General features: G+C 42.7%; 1 protein-coding gene across 2 annotated transcripts in view; it reads left to right on the plus strand.

Annotated features, from left to right (window-relative positions):
- The window catches only part of luzp2 (leucine zipper protein 2), a 172,954-nt gene that overhangs the window by 134,950 nt on the left and 24,498 nt on the right, over positions 1–13,506 (plus strand). For both annotated transcript variants that reach the window (XM_047331699.1, XM_035629100.2), the window contains one exon: positions 3,723–3,785. In XM_047331699.1, the coding sequence (XP_047187655.1) occupies positions 3,723–3,785 (63 nt within the window). The remainder of the gene's footprint in view (positions 1–3,722; positions 3,786–13,506) is intronic.

Genomic DNA, 13,506 nt, shown 5'->3' on the forward strand with positions numbered 1-13,506 from the left:
GTTGCTACATGAAAATCAAACTTGCATTAGAGCCAAACAAGTGCAAACACTGGGGTTGATAGTGAAGGGCGGACAGACAGACACACACACTTCCCAACAGTGTCTGAAATGTGCCGCAATAAATAATACCGAAAGGATGTGGCCGTCGGCCCTCATGAGTATTCCCCAGCCTGTGTTGTTTGATCTATTTTGCTTTGTTTTGACAAACGACAACGGCGTAACAGCTTGTTTCAGTTACAAACCTCCTTCAAGATCCCAAAAGGAATTAGATCCTGTTGTTAATCTTCCATCGTGGTCATTTATTAAGTGTCATCCCTCCTTTCTATCACAAAGTCTACATAACAGATTATTTTTGATTTCCCTCGGTTTATCGGAGATTTATCATGTTAATGAAGTTTAATTACGTCTTCCGAAATTGGCTGTTATGCAACACAATTGTTTCAGCGTGATGTCGACTGTCACAATTGCGGCGCGGCAACTAACTGCTTACAGACACGGACCACCTGTCAGCTCCCGTGTGAACCGCCCCGCCGCCGCCGCCGCCTCCCACGCGGCGAAAAAACACTGTGATGAGGTTTCCTGCTCCGTTCATTGTCCTGTCAGGAGATAACAGCCTTTCCGTAAGCCCGGCGAAAGCCACAATCTTGGCGACGCTCCGGACCACCCTCCCGGCGCCCCCCGTATCCCGCTGTTCCAAAGTCTGTCAGATCACGCGCTGAAGCCCATACAGTGTAATCCCTTCACTTGCAAAACAAGTGTGAAAAGGAAGTTGCCGAAGGACGCGTTTGATTTGTGTAGCGTAACACGAGTGCCGAGCCGAGGGGCCGACTTCCTCCGCAGGGCCCGGATGGTTTCAGGTGAACATTCCGTCATCGAGTTTAGTTTTCTCGAATCATTGAATATCCATTGCTCTCTCTTGAGTTTCTGCGGGATGGGTTTTAAAGAACAGACCCTCAACTACAGGCAATTAGCTCATTGATAAACTCATTAAGAATTTTAAACCTGATGTCGAGTCAATGAAAGGAGGTTGATAAATCTCCACTGGCCACTATGATGAAGTTGCGTTTAATTACATGTGTTGCTTTAGACGGAACAGAGGTGGGACGAAGCTTAATTGCCGTGGTACGTCCCGACTGGCTACCGTACCGAGCAGTACGGTTGTGGTTCCGCACACATTCACAAACATATTACTTGCGGCATCTCATATATACTGCGGTTAATACTGTATAAGGGAGCACTATGACTCACAGACACCTAGGAAAAAAATACATTTAAGAAAATATAATTCTTGCAAGATCGCTGGATTGGATGTTGGATTGGATGTCACCGGAGCAAAAGTCTTATACCTGAAAGTCCCCATTCATCACCGTGAGCCACTCCAGCTCTCTGACTTCTCAGTTTCTTCTATATATTGACAGTTAATGTCAGCATCCAGGTAACATTGTTTTCTCGATGACTGTATGAGTTAGATCCTTACAGTTTAAAAGTATTTTTTTATGTCATAATGTTTACTGTCGTACACGGCTGTAATGTACTGGTAAATGTGGCCGAAGCATCGAGATGAGCTGAAGGCAACCAGTTGATTTAACTGAACCAAAATCAAAATGTTTCCTGGATGCTGAGAAAGTCAATCAATATGTAACGGACATTGAGAACTCGCTCACATTGACAAATTGGGACTTTCAGGTATAAGACCTTTGCTTTGACGAGATTGAATCCAACTCCATGTGATCGTGCAAGACTTATATTTTCTTAGATGTATGTGAGTTATAGTGCTTATGTAGACAGTATTGGCCACAGTAGATATGACATGCCACAGGGAAATTGCCAGTAATACGTTTGTGAATGTTTGACAAATCTGCTGACAGAGGCGGAACCACCACCGCTGCTGTTGGGTACGGAAACCAGTGGGCGTGAAAACCATTCGGGTGTCATTTCCTGTCCATAATCACCTTAAGGTTTCCTCAGCCATTGGGACCGTTTCCCCTCGACACATTTTAAGTCTCCGTGATGCCGTCTCTTAACATTTCGCCCCGTCCTTCAAAAAAAACCCCACACATTTTGAAAGAATGTCGAGCAAAATCCTCTTTGCCACTTTGACTTATCATCAAACAGCATGTGATAGCGGAGATGGAACACTGGGGAGAGTTAACATGTAGCTCCTCCCTTTATTTCCGCAGCTACAACTTAACTTTGAAATGACAGATGCTCTTAGTAGCAGCGCCAGCACGCTGCGAGCTCGACACGTTGCTACAGCGCAGAGCAATAAAGGCATTTATATACACGTAGGTGTGACGTCAACTTCACAGTTATGTATTTTACACCCCTTTTTTTGGGGTTGTTTTCTTCCCTTTGTCTGCCAAGATGTCACACAAAACTTTGCACAACCCCAAAAAACCATCATATCAAACAGAGCTTTTTTCAATACACAACTTGTTCTGTTCAGGGCATAATACGGTTTTACAGAGTGGTTTTTGGTTTGCAAGGTAATGCCGCTTGCAGACAGAGTCAATCTAGTTTTGAATCACGGCAGAGAGTTTCTGTCTCAAATGACCTTTCAGTTAACTGCACACGCTGCAGACTGTACAATTTCGGTTCTCCTGGACCTTGGCGAAGCTTTTCGTCATGGTTGATCGCGCCGTTTCATTGGGCCGTCCTGGCATGCGGGACGGCTACTTTTGGGTCAGGCATTCATTTGGGTTTCGGGAACAGTCTTACTAACAGTCCATTGTCAATTTAAAAAAGGGGAATCCCTTTTTCTTTCAAATGCTGTTATCGCCTTTCTCTGCTGTCGTTACATGCTCTCTCTCTCTCTCTCTCTCTCTCTCTTGGCCGTGTCCTTTGCTGACTTCCTTTTAAATATATTGTGCATTGTATATAAGTGCATTTTACTCTAATCCTATTTGGAGAGAAAGATCATGTTAACATGGCCCCTTACACCGAAGTCTGTTGCCAGATTCTTTTACCTTTGACCTTTGACTATGACCTTGTGTTTTGAGAGGAAGGGGCTGTACAATATATACTTGTTTAAACACGGACATTTAAATTCAGGCATGGTTCTGAAATTAAGGAAATTAACATATCAGAAAAAGGGAAGAATTCATTTTTTTGATCTCATGTTCTTTGTTATGCTGCACATGGCTACTGATAATGAGAGAACTTCATCTCTGTTTTAAACAGCTGATGGCTTTTCTTTAAAATAAAACACATTTTTTCATCCTCCAGTGACCCGAAGAAGATCATTAGTGCTTTCACAAAATGTCATGTAAACTGCTGCCCGAGTGAAGGATCACTCTCATGCCCCCAGATTGTTTATGGAACTGCAGCAGCGAGGATTTCAACTGGCACCACACCACGAGACCCTGTGACCCCTAATTCCTTGGCATCTCTCCACCGGCTGTCAGTCGAGAGATTTTAAGGCTTTACTGATCATGTTTAAACTTCAGCGGGGGGTCCGGCCCCCGAGCTACATTTCTGAACTTTTTTCCAGACGCCTCTGAGCCTGACTGCTCTCACATCCTCAGACAGGGCACTCCTGACTGCTCCTCCGTCTGGTCTGAAATCGCGAGTAGCCCTTGCCTGTCAAAATTCCTTGCAAAGCCACATGTCCTGCTGGAGAAACTGCTTCTTTTTTTTTACGAAGCAGCAAAGAATTTAAGGGGAACATGCAGTGCAAACACCGACGACATCTCAACGTCTTTTTTGTCTTTTCTCTGTTTCAGAACAAGAGCCTGAAGAATAAACTGCTCTCGGGGCACAAACTTTGCGATGCCTACGCTGAAGAGGTAAGGACATTCAATTAGCTAATTCCATTTTAATCACAAATATAATTAATTCCTATCTCCGGCTACCTAATTGCCCATTGTTCATGGAGTGGCTGCAATTTGTGGAAAGTATCACGGTCAAATTCTGCTCTCTTGTTAATAAAATAAAAAATGGGAGCATGTACAGTACAGTGTTGGGCAATGTTCCCTGCAGTGAGGAAGTGTATCGAGCTAAGCTTCTAGTTACTCTACATCAAATAAAGCTTTACTACGCCCTCAGAGAAATATAGGGAGCTAAGCTACACCAACACTGCACAGTTTACTACATCTGAAGCTTTTCTTTTTCTTTTTTTCATTGAACCAACCTGCAATGGCAATGCCATCTCAGTGATCGATGTAACTGCCAGTCAAACACATATGCTGGTTTTTATGATACAAAAAACATTTGCCGCTATCACAAAAATATGTGCTCCATTTAATGGAGAGTGTGTAAATGTTTCTTTTCAACTTAAGTAAACTAAAGCTTTTAATGTCTGTAGTCCCTCACTCCTATGTCATGTGCATCAGCTCAGTGATTGTCATATCGCCGTCATACAGAAGTGCTCACGTGACGGACTCGGTGATGGTCCTGACATCACATTAGCTGTTTTTTTTAGACCTGAACTCCAGAAAATGTCTGGAAAATTTGGTCCTGACATTTTCTGGAGTGTGGGCTGCACAATGGTGAAGTGGTTAGCACTTACACCTCACAGCAAGAAGGTTCTGGGTTCAAACCAACCAGGGCCTTTCTGTGTGGAGTTTGCATGTTCTCCCCGTGTATGCGTGGGTTCTCTCCGGGTTCTCCGGCTTCCTCCCACAGTCCAGAGACATGCAGAATGGAGTTAGGTTCATTGGAGACTCTAAATTGACCGTAGGTGTGAATGTGAGAGTGAATGGTTGTTTGTCTCTGTATGTGGCACTGTGATAGGCTGGTGACCTGTCCAGGGTGAACCCCGCCTCTCACCCAATGTCAGCTGGGATTGGCTCCAGCCCCCCCGCGATACAGCGGTAGACGATGTATGGATTTTCAGGAGTTTGTCGTCAACATATGACGATCGCAGCAGGAGATCTTCCAAGCAATCTGGGTAGAGCAGCAGGAGGAAGGACATGATGATTATTCCACTGCACTGTTTACATGATTTTCCTGGCCTCACGCATGCATTTTCCGGAAACTTTTACGAGGGGGCTGCTAGGAAAGGTCTTGGGCAGTGTTCAGAGAAACATTTGTGGACATTTGCGTTCTCACATTGCTAATGCATGGTGAAACAGTTGATTCTTGTCCGTCTCACAAACTTCAGTTCTGCTGCCAGTCCTCGTGTGCAGCAGCACTCACCAGGTTCTCATCCTGATTGGAGCGTTAAGCTGAGCTTTGAATGCTCCTTTCTCCTTCCTGCTGACCAAGGCGCTCATGCTGTGTTTTTAGCAATGAAGGGTCTCACGAGCCAGCGGGCGCTGTGGGCAGCTGGCACCGAGTAATCGTGGCTCAGGCTTAATGGTTATATATTTGGTGGTTTCCAGCGTTTTCCTGTATCCAGGCTACAGTGTGTGTATTAACTTTAGATTTGTAGGACTCGGAGCAGTGTGGTGATGGACAGCTTGATAGATGGGAAACCTTGGGCGGAGATTTCTCTTCAGAAAGTCTCGGGGCTACACCTCCCCCGAAGGCGACTGAGGCTTGCTTGATCAATGCTACACTGGATGATACCAAGGTTTTTGAAGGACGGAACAATTGCATTTTTGGGTGAGGACAAGCAATCACAGGGTTTGACAGAGGGAAAATTGTGATTATTTCAGTCCCTTATTAGTAATTTGTAACCTCTGATAAAATGTCTCATCACCTTAACCCTTTCTCTCAGGTTCCTTAATTTACCTTGAAAATGTATCTCCTCTGCCATCAGGCACACATATTCTTTTGCTATCTTTCATTTCTTTCTCCGTGCAGTTTCCCAATTGACAGTTTCTTCCATCACTCTTTTTGAGAACCTCATAATTTAAAAGAAGTGCTGCTCAGAGCCGTTCATTAGTAAACTTAGCTCAAACCAATGCAATCAAGTACTGTACATTAGTCCTGCAGTAAATCATGTCTTCATGAAAGCTAAATATAGAAATGTAAAAAAAAAAAAGAAAGTTTTAAAGAAGTATCTCAAAACATTGTTTATCCCAGTATATCTGAGTTGACTACGTATTATTTTGACTTACATCATTGAGGAATCTGATAACAGAAACTAAAAGGGTGTTTAGAGAGTGTATATCTAGCCATCGTAAAAGAAAAGATCCTGGATCCGATCCAAAATGGGTTTTAATTGGTCTTGTTTTCCACAAAATTTCATGGAAGTCGGTTCAGTAGTTTTTTGTGTAATTGTGCAAACAAAGAGACAGACAATGATGAACACATCAGGAGGTAATTATTAACTTGAGCATATGAATTATCATGAGGATAAACAGACGATTTTCTGTGTCGGCCTTGCAGCGATTAGCAAACGACGGACCGAAGCTTTGAATTGACCACGGTGACGAGCGCATCGCAAGCTCACAGGTCAACAAACAGAATTTAGCGTTTGGAACTGCTTGATGCTGAAGAGCTCGTCGTTGACCCTGGAGTCTCTTGTTGAGACGAGTTCCAGGCCTCGTTCCGTTTACAAGTCCTTCAACCAAAACATCCCTGACACTCAACCAGCTGAGCTTATCCAAGCCCCCATCACATTTGACTCTAGCGCCAAGTCTAGTTGCAACACTTCAGAAATGAGTTGGAACAGAACAGCAAGGCTTATGAAGGGGTCCTGATTGAAATTGTCAGCAGTCTACATTCACCCAGGATTTCCCCAGCACCAGCGATAAAAAAACATATGGGTATAAAATACGACTCGTTGTCTTTGTGCTTGCGCTTGATGATATCTGGTTCTCTGTACTCTTTAATACTGAGCTGTGTCCCTGTCCAGGGGTTCTGTGTTGGCCTGATTACGTCCACAGAGCTTTTTTATCAAGGCCAATAGACTGCAAGTTCTTTAGGGAGCATATAGCTACTAGAATTTTCTTGGAACAGAGGTAAATGGAGGTCACCGTCCGCGATTCCTTTGAGAGGCAATAAAAGCTGGAGTAAATCAGTGAGAGGCACATTGTTCCAATGTCCCTACTCTCAACCCCGGGCAAGTTATTCACGTTCAAAAGGGGGAAGGGTTACAAACTGAACCTGTAATCACACTGTAATGACGGCGGACGGAGAGAAAGAGACCGATTCTGATGCTGCAGAACAAAATGCCACCAGAGGAGGTGATTACAAACTATATCACTGTATTACACGTTTGTTCTTTGGAAAACAAGGAAAACTACTCACCCACTCTTACTCTTAACTTTATCGAAATCAACATATGTGTGAGTGCTCATTATTGACTCATAGCAATGTCCAGTGTGTCACATACCAGTCATGTCAGTGGACACTGACTCAAAACATAAATAAATTTGTTAACTCTTGAACTCTTATTTAAAGGGGCAGTAAGTGACTATGGAGGAGGCCTTGTTGTAGTTGTGATTTTACTGATCCGGCCGGGTTGCGAACACCGCAGACTCGGGTGTGGGAGGCCGACGCACTCAAGGCCGAGTCTCTTAAGGTGTCGACGGGTGATGTTTACAAACTGCACTCGCGGTGTTGCGTGGTGGCGCACCGCACCATTTTTTGGGGGGGTTTCCATTTACAGAGCCGGGGCTGAGCCAAAAGCACAGATTTTTTTCCAGGGCACACAGAACCGACAATTTTTTACAAAACGTGCATTGCTTCAGAATCGCTTACTGCCCCTTTAATTTCTGTCTAGAAAACATCTCCCCATGCTTCAGAGAGCTTTTCAATTAAGAATTCCTCAGTGGGTTTTCTGTTTTCTTTTTTTTGTGCAGGGATAACATCTTTCAATCTTAAAATGACAACTTTGAAACCATGTCAAAGAACTGCGATTAGACCCAGATCTTTTTTTCTTTTCAGCTGGCCTTAGATAAACTTTTAAAGCAAAGCCTCCCATTGTTTCCGTTTGCTTTGTTCTGTGTTTTGTTTTTTTGGGTTTTTTGCGCATGATACAGTTTAAGATTTTGTCTGAGTAAACAGCAGCTTTCTCTGTGTGATTTACATTCTCATCTGGTGAAAATTGGATTTGGGATTTCCTGCATATTGTATATTTGGAATACATTTCCTTTGGCGTGGTAATCGTTTTTAGAAAGCTGCTTTAACTTGTGCTCGGTACACAAGGCGGTGGATCAAGCTTTGTGCTCTTAATCTGTGTGGTGAAAACTGCTAAAATGGCACCAACAAAACATACATACAACTCATTCACAACACGGTAAAGACGGTATCACTGGATCATCACTAATAACTTTCGTCAAGTTTCGTCATGGTTAGTATCTATCTATCTATCTATCTATCTATCTATGTATCTATCCATCTATCATCTATCTATCTATCTATCTTTTAAGCCTCTGTTATTCCATTTGCTTCAGCAGTGTCTTTGTTTGAACTGAAATGATTGGTTGGCACCGTTGAATCAATAAAACTACAGATATTTGATAGTAAGATAAATGGAAGCACTTTGCAATGCAGAGTTTCTTTTATGAAAACAGTTTCCCTTTTGTCTTTCCAAACTGACCACAATGAGCGAGGAGGGGTTACGGAGAAAAGTGCATCACAGACTTCACCGAGTTTAGTCAGGAAACTCACTGGCAGGCGGCCACTGCCTGACTCAGCTGTGTGTTTGTTCACATCACCACTTCACTACACAAATCCAGCAGTCCATTTAAATTGTTACGGAAAATGTTCCAGGCCTGTGCAACTCACTTTGCTCTTTGGGCCGATGGAGCCACTGCTTCCTGCTTCGCAGAGCTGGCTTCTCTTAGTCCTTATCCAGTTCATTGGGAAAATGTCATGCAACCTTTCGGAAGCGGGCGGTGATGTCCTCAGGGGAAACATCTGATAGCGCCGAAAAACCGGAGTCGACTTCAAGGTTAGGTCCTTTTCAATGAATTAGAGGGACACGTGGCATTAGATATGCCGTTCAGTCTGCTGCTCATCTTTTCCTCAACGGCATGAATTTATCGCCTATTCGCTATTCCGTCAGATTTATGGTGTCGCTGCATGGTCACCATTTGGATGAAGGAATTTTTTCACTTCAGTGTTTGGGCTGTTTTCAGCAGAATTACATTTCATTCTTGCATCAGGATGTTATGGGAAACATCTTAGAAACCGGATGAAATATGTCGGATTTGGGAGGATTTTCCTGTAATGACGGATTTCAAGGTGAAAGGCCTTGTGTAATTAATCCAGCAGGGCTTTTTGAAAGGAGCAGCACGGATCACTGTATTGTGTTTTTTGGGGCCCATCTGTAGTGAGTCTGAAATTGCATGCCATTGCATTTTATAGATAGTGATTCAACAAAAGTTAGAATATCCAATTCTGAGTGGGGTGAATCAACAAATAAATATTTTAGTTGCAGTAGTAGTTCTATTTACAGTATGTATTAGACTGGAACTAGTAAGTTGTCCTATATACCCAAGTCATCTCTTTCTATGTGTATCCCCAAGCCATAAGACGATCCTATGAAGAAGCAGCAAAGAGATGACATACAGTGACAGAGCACTTTATTAGGAACACCTGTAAGCCTGGATGATCATGCAATTAGCCAAATACGTAAAAGCAGTGCAACCCGAACAACCTTGCAGGTGCAGGTCAGGAGCTTCATTGATTGTTCACATGAAGCATCAGAATAGAGGAGAATAACTTTGACTGAGGCATGATATTTGGTGCCGGACATGCTTTTCTTCAATATATTCTCAGACTGCTGATTTCCTGAGATTTTCACACGCAACTCTCTCCAGAATTTACTCAGAATAGCGTAGCAAAAACAAACTTCAAGAGAGCAGCAGTTCTGCGGACAGATACACCTTGTAGAGGAGGATGAAGCTGACAAAAAGGCTACAGTAACTCAAATAACCACTTTCTTTTTTACAACCGTGATGAGCAAAAAAGCATTTCAGTATGCACAACACGTCAAAAACCTTGTGGTGGATTGGGTCCTGTCTGACAAAAAACAGAGATCTGAGGCTGCAGTGGGACAGTTGGAGACGACAGAAACGTAGCCTGATCTAATGGATCATGAATCCAACCTGCCTCCTGTCACGGTCCAGGCTGCTGGTGGTGGTGGTCAGGTGATGACGTGGGGGATGTTTTCTCTGCACACTTACTATTATTGCCACATTCTACTAATCTTCTAATGTCTACTGCCAGCATGACAATGTGCCACGTCGTCTCAAACCAGTGTCATGAACATGAAAAGGAGTTCAGTGTACCTCACTCGCCTCCAGTCACCAGATCTGAATCCAATAGAAACTTTGGGTTGTGACCATTGACTTGATATAAAAAATTGACGTAGTCACCGGTTCTGGAAAGTGAAGCCAAGTGCCTAAAACCTGTATCAACACGAATGACCAGCAGAGGGCGACTCCAATGGTCGCAAAAGAAGTCTATAAGAAAATGACTCTACTGTCATTTGATTTATCATTTTCCAGAGAATTTCATTGTCTCAATCTCAAGTTTCAAGTCTTCTTCAGTACAGCTGCATTGGGGCGTGGCTACAATGTGATTGACAGTCCAATGGGTGCAGGTGTAGGTTGACTTGCAGTGGATGACATTTCGCTCCTCCAAATATGGTTACCTCTGGTTTAACAAAAACAAGATGGCGCTGGTCAAATGCTTAACTCGAGGCTTCAAAACAGTTCACAAACCAATGGGTGACACGGTGGGTTGACACTTGGATGTGACTCAACAGCGAGATTCAACAGCATGAACTGGCATCTGACAAATCTTCAGAAATTATAGGATGTAATCATATAGCAGAATCTCAACAACTCATGGAGTCCATGTCCCAAAGAACTGAGGCTGTTTTAAGAAGGAAGGGAGGCCCCAAGCAGTAATCGTGTGGTGTTCCCAGTGATTTGCTTGGTGAGCGTACGTACTTTAGGTAAATGCCCTGTAATATTAGGATGATATGAGAATTAAAAGCGGTTTCTACCCACATGCATGTTTGATCTTTGGTCACTTTGATAATGCGTTGTTCTGGGAGATGCTCCGTATGCTCCCAGCTTCAGTGATGTACGCTAAAATACAATTAGTAATGTGCACAGTGAGCAATACAAGAGCAGATCCTTTAAACAAAACAGACGTATTGCTTTACTCTTCTACTTCATTCACTATCCATATTGATGAAATCAGATTATCCCGACTGGAATGACTGAAATGAAATATATGCTTTCAGTCGGTACCTTTTGGCCGCCAGCCAGTCACCACTCTGCCTCGGCTCGCACGCTCCAGCCAATCAGACACACTCCGCAAATAGGGCAATCTGTTTAGACGGGGAGGAGGTGTAGCAGGTTCTGTGATGCTGCTGCAAAAATAAACATAGAAATGCATGCTGCGGATGTTTGGACACTATACATACCTAACTACTGTACCACCCTGTCATGCCACAGCAACTGTTTTTTTGTCATGTGTAGCAGTTGTGTTGTTCTCTTACAAACTGTACAAAGCAGATCTATTCAATGCCAGAAGTAAACCTGTGTTTGTCAGTGACAACGTTGACCTTCCTACAATAACACTTAATGACAATGACAAAGGCATTGAAATGATCTCCTTGTTCTCCACGTTCTCCAGACCCTCGAACCGTATCACATACGGAGAAACACCTAAAGGCCGTTTTATGTATTTTGATGCAGAGCCGGAAGGCAGGGCCTCAGCTTTAGCCCAACGTTATCGATACTGTCTGGAAACGAGAGAGCAAACAAAATCAATGCCTTAAAAAAACGAATCTGCATCAAACAAAAGGGCTGGTCACTTGGACACATCAACAACAAAAAAAATATTCAAGGAGTCTGGGGAAATGTGAGAAATCTATCAGAGAAAAAGGGGGAAGATTTAAATGAATAAATTATAAAGATAGAATTTGTCTGCTGTCAAATTAAAAACAGGAAATTCCACTTCCATGGGTCATTATCTCACAAGCGTGTCAAAATGCCTCATTAAGAAAAAAACAACTTCATAGCTGCATTAATAAATATATTTGTATGAGCCTGATGTTTCCATTAATAAACTCACCTGTCCGGCACCAACAGACAAAGTAGGCGCCTGTGAACTTAGTGGAGCATTAAGCTGCTAAAGAGTCTGATATTTGTGTTGAAGTTGTTGCAGACCAAAACAAAAGAATAACAAGCAGAGACAAAATAATTCAAACTAAATCAAACTTTTGTCAAGTAGACACAGACATTACAACAGAAGAAGGCCTGTTTGGCTCTGTGTCAGTCGGACACGTAAAGAGGCAAGAGTTTGCTGACATATTTGCCCCATCAACTACTGTAGTACGTCAGTTTTTATTTAAATTTCTTGTGCCGTCCCCAAGTGGATAGACAATTCATTTTTCATAACTTCAAAATACTAAATAGCTAAAAAAAAATAAAAAAAAAATACCACCACTTGAAGTTAGTAGACTAAGTTAGCAAAGTTGGTTTAAGTGAAGGAATCACAAAACAGCTTCCCAAAAGTATTATAATATCAAAAGACAGAGTTCATTCAGGATCTGGTAGACTATAGTCTTTTCAAAATCTTTCCATTATTGATAAATAAATAAATAATAGTGTCAAAAACATACTTACGTGACATTAGCACGTCCGTCCTTGACACTTTTGACATCATTCCCATAAGGACACTGTCTCTCAGTGACATTTCTAGAATCTTAAAGTTTTTTTTAAAGGTTTTAAAGTGGTAAGCTGTGCCAAGCCCTTCAAATACTGCACCGCTGTATTTGGTTGAGTCTGGGACTATTTGACATGCAGGTCTCGCCCTTGCAGGAATTCGAGCCGTCGTGGAACGACAACACAGAGATGCTACTGGTGTTCTCCCGTGCCAAGCAGGCAGCTCACAGGAAATAATAAGCCAAATGCTTTGGCAACTCCAAGGAGCTCAGCACATTTAGAGAGATTCAGATATTTGCATTAACAAGTTCACACTGCACAGCGTGCGACTCTGTAGCCTCTTTGCGAGTCATTCGTTCATGAGCCTTTTCTATTACCAGCAAGCATCTCGACGGGCTGCACTCAACAAATTAATTTTCCTTTGTGCGAGTTAACATTTCATTTTACGACCCGGGTTACAGAAAAGCAGACGTAACGATCCCAAATTAGATGCGTTTCAGCGAACTGCAGTGTTTGAAGTCTGTTGTTTATGAGGAGCCTTAGGATGCAATTCTTTAAATCCGGTCACACGGGGGAAGAGACGGGTGTCTCGGGACATGGAAGCACCCTGGGAAGAGCGATAATGAGATGAAGAATCTAATTTAGGAAATAAAATTTAGGGGGAAAAAAGGCACAGGTGTTATTGAACTACACAGGAAACCCTCCGAGGTAAATGTGTCCCTCCGCGTCGTGCTCAGTGGGTTTTGGTGAAAGATTAGACCTCCTGTCACATTTTCACTGCCATTGTCAAGTCAGTTTAGAGATAGAGAGAAAGAGAGGTTTATTAAATGATATCCAGGACACAAAGAAACTGAAATACAGTATGTAGATAGTGGGGCTGCCACGATATCAGATTTTCTTCTTTCAACGATTATTGGCACCAAAAGAACTCACGATAACGATATCATAGCCATATCTATAAAAAGTTTGAATAATAATCATGATA

Source organism: Scophthalmus maximus, chromosome 4 (genome assembly GCF_022379125.1).
Source record: "Scophthalmus maximus strain ysfricsl-2021 chromosome 4, ASM2237912v1, whole genome shotgun sequence".
Taxonomy (NCBI): Eukaryota; Metazoa; Chordata; class Actinopteri; order Pleuronectiformes; family Scophthalmidae; genus Scophthalmus; species Scophthalmus maximus.